This window comes from Limulus polyphemus, unplaced genomic scaffold, assembly GCF_000517525.1.
Source record: "Limulus polyphemus unplaced genomic scaffold, Limulus_polyphemus-2.1.2 Scaffold2463, whole genome shotgun sequence".
Classification (NCBI taxonomy): domain Eukaryota; kingdom Metazoa; phylum Arthropoda; class Merostomata; order Xiphosura; family Limulidae; genus Limulus; species Limulus polyphemus.
This window is the reverse complement of record NW_013668073.1, coordinates 92,336-100,404: the sequence shown is the minus strand read 5'-3', so window position 1 is coordinate 100,404 and position 8,069 is coordinate 92,336. Positions and strand designations below refer to the sequence as shown.

Genomic DNA, 8,069 nt, shown 5'->3' with positions numbered 1-8,069 from the left:
CATCTACATAAGCAGTAACCTTTTCAAAGAATGTTAAAAGACTTGTAAGGCAAGATTTTTCCTTATCAAAACCATGTTGACTATCCAATAAAATTCTAAACTTTGCTAAATGACTTTGCAAAGCATCTTTTAACAGACTTTCCAAAAATGTTCCCACAACTGATGTAAGACTAATGGGTCTATAATTACTGGGACAATTTTTTATCACCTCCCTTGAAATGAGGAGTTACATTAGTTCAAACTTCTAATCCTCTGGTACTTGCCCACTATTCAAGGACTGACAAAAAATAGCAAGTGGCTTACATATCCAATCTTTAACCTCCTTCAAAACTTGGGGAAATATTATCTGGCCCAGGAGCCTTATGATTTTTTAAACTTCCCAATTTTTTCTCAACCATCTCAGAATTAATGCAGTCATCTTGTTTGATTAGGTTGCAAAAAAGGATTCTACCTTCACTTGTATACATATTACAATAAATGTATAAAATACACACCTGTCTAACTTCATTATGAAATTTGCCTAGAATGATGGTGAGATTTCCAACATTGTCATTCACAGTCACCCTCCTTGCAGTGTAGTATTCCTTGAATACTTTTACAGCTCCTTTGATTATGTTTTTACTACTCATACTGCCCTTTTCTTCAACAAGACTCTGTAGCTCTTCGTATGGGAGTAACTGAAATTTTAAGCCATTAGATATATCTGCATTCATTTTGTTGGTCTGAGCAAATTGCTTGTAATGTGGCCTAAATGAATAAGTGTGTTTTCACTGTGCTGCAAAAAAATTGCCATCTGCAAAGTTCTGTTACAACATCGTACAAACATGGCAATAGTCTTGGCAGCCAGGAAATAGTCAATGGTTCTGTTCATCGGTTTCTGAAGGCAGTATTGAAAATGTGTCATACCATATGATGCACTCTTGGCAAATCATGTTGAAGAACTCATGTTGAGGGTAGAATAATGTTTAATGGGAAACACTACTGTCTTATATACTTCTATTGGTCCATAAGTTTTTTACAAAGGTTTTGCCAATCTGTAAAGTAAAGATATTGGGAACCATTGAGTTAGGTATATGGGTATAAAAAGCTACATTTAACATGATTTAGATGTTTTTGTAGTTGAATGGTGAAAGTAATGAGTGAGAATGTTTTATGTTACTTTTTACTTTATTGTGCTTTTAAGTATGAAATTTTGGATCATCTTCCACTTTGTAACAATTTTTATACAGTTTTTATGTAAAATGTGTTTTTAGCAATATAATTTCCATTGATACTTTTATTTGCTATTATGAGGTTATTAACTCTTTCCAGGCCAGGCATTCTAGTTATTACCTGGAGAAAATGTGAAACATCAAGTTTGAAAAATTATTTATAATGTATCCCCACAAATTTCTTCTAAAATAAAATTAAAATTTATGTCAGTTTTTTTTAAGATTTGTTTTGGATGAAATAATTAAAAAAGAAATTGAAATTGTAGCCCTAATCATCAGTTTTTGACATCCTGTTGAAATTTTTATTAAGATGTTGAAAATCATTAAGTTTCTCATTTGTGCAGAGAAAACTTGTCAATAGATAAAACAAAGTCAAAAATGTGTAGACTTAAAAAGTTTGAAGTATAATTTTTAATGAAGTAGTTTGAAAACAGTGAATTTTTGAAGCTAATGATATTTTTCGTCATAACTTTCTCATTTCTAAAACTGTTGAAATCATAAATATATCATCTGATGTTTGTGGTTATTTACTGTCTTACAATCTATTTGATATATAGCTTCTATCCTTTCTTACTATGGTACACAAAATTTAAATGTTGTTACAACACATCAGATCGAGTGAATGCATCTGTAGGTGGTATTGGAGTTTTTTCTGTCATTTAGTTATGGTACTCTCTTATTTGTAAGCCATGTGAAGATACTAAATTAATTTAGTGAGTTTCCCTGAGTGTTTGTTTATTTTACTATGGTTAGTGTTTTGACAGTTAATTTTTTGTATTCAATAACTTTAATTTTGTAACTCAAGTCCGAGAATACTCCATCAATGAACACTTGGATCATATTTTGCTCTTAGTCAAAGATAAGTAATGTAACGTCATTTTGAACACATGTTAGATATATAATTATACCTAAGTCATAAATATGTTTTATATTTAAAATAGATTGGGATAAATACTCTCAGTTTTTATTGGTTTTAATGCTTTAGATGATTTTTATTTCACCATTTCTTTCAATAAATTGGTGTAGCATACACATCATTAGGCCTACTTATGCTTTTAACACATGTAACAATATAGTATATAGCTATGCTATATAGTGGTTTTGATTGTATCGTAAATCTTAAGTTGACCAAAAAAAATCAATTTTTTGTTTAAAAAGGTATAATAAATATCACATCATGTACTTGAAATGTGTGTTTCAGATTTGTTGACATTTATGAGTTATAAACCTGGTGAAGTACCAAAGACCTGCAATTAAGAGTTAAGGAAGGATTACACCATGTTTTCTAAGGAAGTTTACACTGAGTTTTAATATTTGACAAAAACATATAGCTTAATTGTTAATAATGTAATACATGTATGAGTTTGCTAATTATAATAAAAAAATATTTTAACATACAGAGTTTATTTATAATTTCACTTTGTATTCAACTTTTATCATATTTTTTTAAATATTTTATTTAACAGATTGAAGAAAAAATCAACAAGTTCCTCCAAGATCCTAGTCAACATAAGCACAAATTTTCATCAATGAGTAAAGTTCTTCGTAGTGTTATGTAAGTTGCCATAAAAAATCAGAAATTGATATGTGTTTGTTTGTGAAATTCAGTATTTTTACGTACATCTACAAATCGTTAAATAAAACCTTATCAAATTAAAATGTGTAGCAAGTGATTGAGATGAGGTACAAATGAAAGACAAATATTACTCATTCTCTATCTATTGTTAGGATTTATATCTTTAAGTACATTGGAACCATATAGTTTTTAGTTACAGAAAGAACAAAGTAACAATATTTTGCCCCTCATACATACTAACCAATATTAGATTAGCTATTAACGTCATGTAACTGGCTTTTAATTTGGAAAATATCCTTTATTCTACAAAAAGTAAAAACTTGTTGTATTCTCAGCACTTTACCAATGAGTATTCTTCCCTTATTGGTGCTGTTAGTTACTGTATTCCCAATGATATGTTTTAAATTAGATGTTAAGATACAAGAGCTCAATTCTAACTTTTAATGTTTTAGTGTTAATTTGCATTATTTTATGGTTAATATACAATACATTTCAGTTTACCCAAAGAATAGTTTGATTTCGGTCCACTTAACATTGTAGTGCTGTTTCATATGGAACTGAAGATGTATCACCCAGTATCTTTTCTTTCTTCAAATTTATAAATAGTTTGCTAAAGGCAAATACATTGGTTTTATAATTTTTTTGTCAAATATGATTCTATTATTGAAGGAAATAGAAAATTTTTTTTTTTAGTTTAACTTTTTTTTTTTCTTTGATTAATAATTTTTCTTCATATTTTACAGCCATGATGCTGCTGACATTGCAGGACTTACTGCATTTTCTTTTGGAGAAGAGGAAGTTGACAGATATGTTATGCTATTCAAAAAGGTATACTTAAGTTTATATATATATATACTACCGTACAGCCCGTCAAAAAGGATGGGGCAAGTATTGCCAACCCCACCCCATAGTATACCCTAACCTCATATTTCATGGCCCAAATGACATAAGACATAAAATTTCAAATTGTACTATTTTACAAAGATCTGGATTATTGTGTGCAATCCAGAACAAGTAATATTATTACACATAGTCAGTTAAAAAGTTTTTGTAAAAACGTGATGACTATTAAGCAAGTGAACCTTTCTGAAAACTTATAGGTATCCGTTCAAACCACTTACCTTTCAGTTCCATTTCAAGGGTAAAAAAAAGTAATGTTGGAACTCTATTGACAGATGTCTTTTCATACTTGTTTTGAAAGTTTTACTAGTGTAATCCCCCAGTTTTTTATCATTAGGAGTTCAGAGTACACATTGTAGGGGGAAAAGTACCATTTTGGTCCTCTCCCATGTTTGATTCCCATCAGCTCGCAAAGTAGTTAATTATCAGGACTGAAATTGGGTGGAATAATAAACAAGTATGCTAACTACAAATACTGTAATTTTCAAGTCAATGGACCCACATATCACAATTTAATAGAAACATGAAAACTGTAATTTTTCTACAAACCTATGCATTTTTCAATATTTTAGACCAAGTTGTAGTTAAAAATCTGGTGAATTAACTGAGTTAGGGTACAGGGTATGAATTTTATGACTCCAACTCCGCTGATTTTCATGGAACCATTCCCGGAATTTAATAAAATTTGCCCTGACTGGCTCTTGAGACAGTTTTCAGTGGCACCCTCTTCTGTTTTCAGAAAAGTGGTAGGTACCAAATATCTTCCATATAGAGTATTTTTGATGTAGTTTCCATGTACCAAGTTTTAGTAAAGTAGTTTTCACACTAACTGAATTACACAAGTTTAAATGACAAATGCATAGTTTTTAGAAGAATTACAGTATTTCTGGTTAACATATATGTTTGTGATTCCACTATCATTTCAATTCTGGAAACAAAATAATATTTTAGGTGGCAGAGACCAAATATGGCAGGAAGTGCCAAAATGGCACTTTTTCACTCTACCATGCATACTTTGACCTATTTGTGACAAAAAACTGGAGGAATATCAAGTAAAACTTGACACAAGCTCAGGCATATTATTTTATACTCTTGCATACGGTAACAGGAGTGCACGTGCGCTTCGTCATTGCAACTTCTGTAATGTTAGCCAGGCACACCTGAAAGGTCAATATAATAAAAATAATAAATATACATAAAGGTATAATGTCATGAGATTTAAGCTGTATAGACTAAACATTTGTGTTATAATTTGTAGTCATTCTAGAACAAAAAAGCATAATGTATATTTATTTTATTATTTTTTATGGTGGTTACGAGGTCGGTCAAATCGACATAAAGGTATAATGTCATGAGATTTAAGCTGTATAGACTAAACATTTGTGTTATAATTTGTAGTCATTCTAGAACAAAAAAGCATAATGTATATTTATTTTATTATTTTTTATGGTGGTTACGAGGTCGGTCAAATCGACTGTACCCGTATAGAGATTCGATAGTGAAAATAACAGATAAAATTTCAAGTTTTTTTTAAAAACATTTGATAATTATCTGGAGGCTATAAAGATTTCACATGTGAAATTTGAAAATTTTCTGATGTATAAAAGTATTTTTAATCTTAAAATCAAAATTACTTTGTATGTTGAATAATCAGCATTTGAAAAGAAAAAAAGGCATGAGAAAAACATTACTTGAAAAATCTTAAAACTTAATAAAAAAAAATGATATTTTGCATGCGAAAGCCTTGTAATGTTTACTGATAGTCTACAAAATTTGTGAAGATACGCTTGCTAATTTAAAAGTTATAGCATGAATACTCAAACAAGCACAAAATGGTTACGAGGTTGGTCCATGGGACCAAGCCTGTGCTGAAAGAGTTAATCAGAAGTACAAGTAATGAATGACTAGAGGTTCCAAGTCTAAAGGTCATACAGGGATCTGACTTAAAGGATTCATGAAGGTTTTGCTTAATAAACACTTACCAGACTTCTAAACACAGATGTTTATGGCTTAATGTTACAGCTAATAAATATAATTTAAATGTGATTGTCATTTAAAATATTACGATTTTAAGGTTATCCTGCTACCTATATCAATGTTGTCAAAGATAGAAGTCAGTACTGTCTAATTTTAAATATTTAATCATTGAGTGATTGATCACTAAGTTTGTATAATTTACTGATACTCCTTAGTTTAAAATATTAAATTTATTATTCTTTATTTATTGTAAATACTTAGAAACTAAAATATATATTTTGTGGTAGCTTAATTTGAGCTTTTTAAAAAATCATGAAAGTGAAAATTTCCAAATTAGGCTAATCCAAATGTAGGATACATCACTAAACTGTGTTAAAATTACCAGGTTTTTATATATCATCAGGTTGTAAATATGGTGGGAAATTGGTGTTTGGTTTTCTCTTATTAGCAGTTTGGGACCACTATACATGATTTTATATATATATCTTTGTATGGCTACTTGAAGATCTAGCCCCAGAATGTGAGTTGAAACACTACTTTGTAGTTTTATACCATAATTCTTCACAAATTTTGTCAAGATGGGTGGGGGAGTACAGTAGAGAATATAGTCATTCAGGATGTTCCAAAGAATAGTGGTAGTACTTTTGTTCAAAGTTTGGTTAGTGTTGATAACTTTGTACATTACCACTTCTTTGTGTTCTCTTTTAATATCTGGATGTTGCCTCTCATTCTCTCCAATATCATGAGTTGAATTTCTAAATAAGTATTTTAGGACATATACTTAATTCTTTGTTTTCATTTACCACAGTTTTGGTCAGGGTTTGAAATTCTCAATATGCACAAAAACATGAAGATTATTTTCTATGTAAAGATGTAGGAGATCATATTAATGTTTATTTTTGTATTAGATTCATGTGCTATTGTCTTATGATTTTTAGTAGAATTCCTCAAAATCTTTAAAGTATTATTAGAGGTAACTTTTAATTAAAATCCTGAGGTTCTTACTTTCAAATACTTTTCTTTGTTTTTAGTTTCACAGATCATCTATGTTCAGGTTTCTTTGGTAAAAAATATTTATTAAAAGATAATGTAGAATGATATTTGATTTTTATACTAAATCTGTGGCAATGTGATGCAAAACTAATGTCATAAATAAAGCAAAAATTTATATAAGAAATCTAATTTTGATAGTAATGAATCCATTTTTATAGGAGTTTGCTCCTTCAGAAGATGAACTTCAAGCATACCGTAGAGGTGAAGATTGGAACCCAGAGAAAGCTAAAGAAGTAGCAAAACAAAAAGTTAGTTTTATTATATTTGTTTAAATCTATTCTTAAATTGTGGAAACGTAGGTACAGTACATTCTTTGTGGGCTTCAGGGAGTGCAGTTCTAGTTTGCTCTGTTTAGACTGGAACATCTCAGCAACTTGTATACATATCTATATATATATATGTTCTTCCTCTTCTGTTGGATTGAAAGACAGGTTGACCTATATTTCTACAGAACACCAAACAGGGTTTGAACAGGTGCTGGAAAACTGGAAAGTTCTGGATAATTGTTAATTCAATTTTTAGGTCTGGAAAGTGTTGGAAAAAGAATAATACACAAGTAGACAAAGATACCTGTAAAACTAAAATGTCTTCATCAAAATATTTTTATCTAGAAATTTTTAAATGTCTGTAAAAAAAACATTTCTTTACCCAAGTGTTTTAAGTACTGCCTTTCACACTTATCCACTTCTCTTGTCACAGTTACATGAGCTTTAGAATGATTTAACAGGATTTCATGATTCAAAATTCTTAGTGTGCCTCTGAAATTTTGATTCACAAGGTGAGATGTAGGTATAGATAATTAGGTATTTAAGTGATTGGCTGTGGAAAGCAATGTTATGTTATTCATGTGAGTCAAGCTACTACTGCATAGGTTAACAGCCTGTGCAGTTAGATCATGATGTTACTTTGAGCCTTCACAAGAGCGATGGAATTGTTGCCATGCCTTAATGTTTCAGTAACAGGTTCTTTGCTTTAACCATTACTGTTGTTCAGAAACCACTGAAATAATACTAGACAATAATAAGTTAAAAAAGCAGTATATCACATATTATAATTAATAAAATATTTAAATGGTTAAATTCAGAGTCACTGCACAAGCCAAGAAAGAGTACTCTCTGTTTCAGATTACAACAATCAATGGGCATCATGTATTTTTGCCGTTGTGCATATTATATTTTGCTTTTTACTTTTTGTTGTTTTATCAAATGTATTATTCCCCAAGGGTTTGGCAGGATTGGATATGTGACAGTGGCATAGCAAGGGTTCTCAGCACTCCGGAACAAAGACACTTTTGGCGCCCCACCTTTAAAATGTTTTGATTATTTGTTTTGTGACTCATTACCCACTTAATG

General features: G+C 30.2%; 1 protein-coding gene across 1 annotated transcript in view; it reads left to right on the top strand.

Moving 5' to 3' along the window:
- Positions 1-8,069, top strand: part of LOC106467019 (sperm-associated antigen 7 homolog) — a 40,607-nt gene that overhangs the window by 10,886 nt on the left and 21,652 nt on the right. The window contains exons 3-5 of the mRNA XM_013927328.2: positions 2,678-2,766; positions 3,531-3,615; positions 6,876-6,965. Coding sequence (XP_013782782.1) covers positions 2,678-2,766; positions 3,531-3,615; positions 6,876-6,965 — 264 coding nt within the window. The remainder of the gene's footprint in view (positions 1-2,677; positions 2,767-3,530; positions 3,616-6,875; positions 6,966-8,069) is intronic.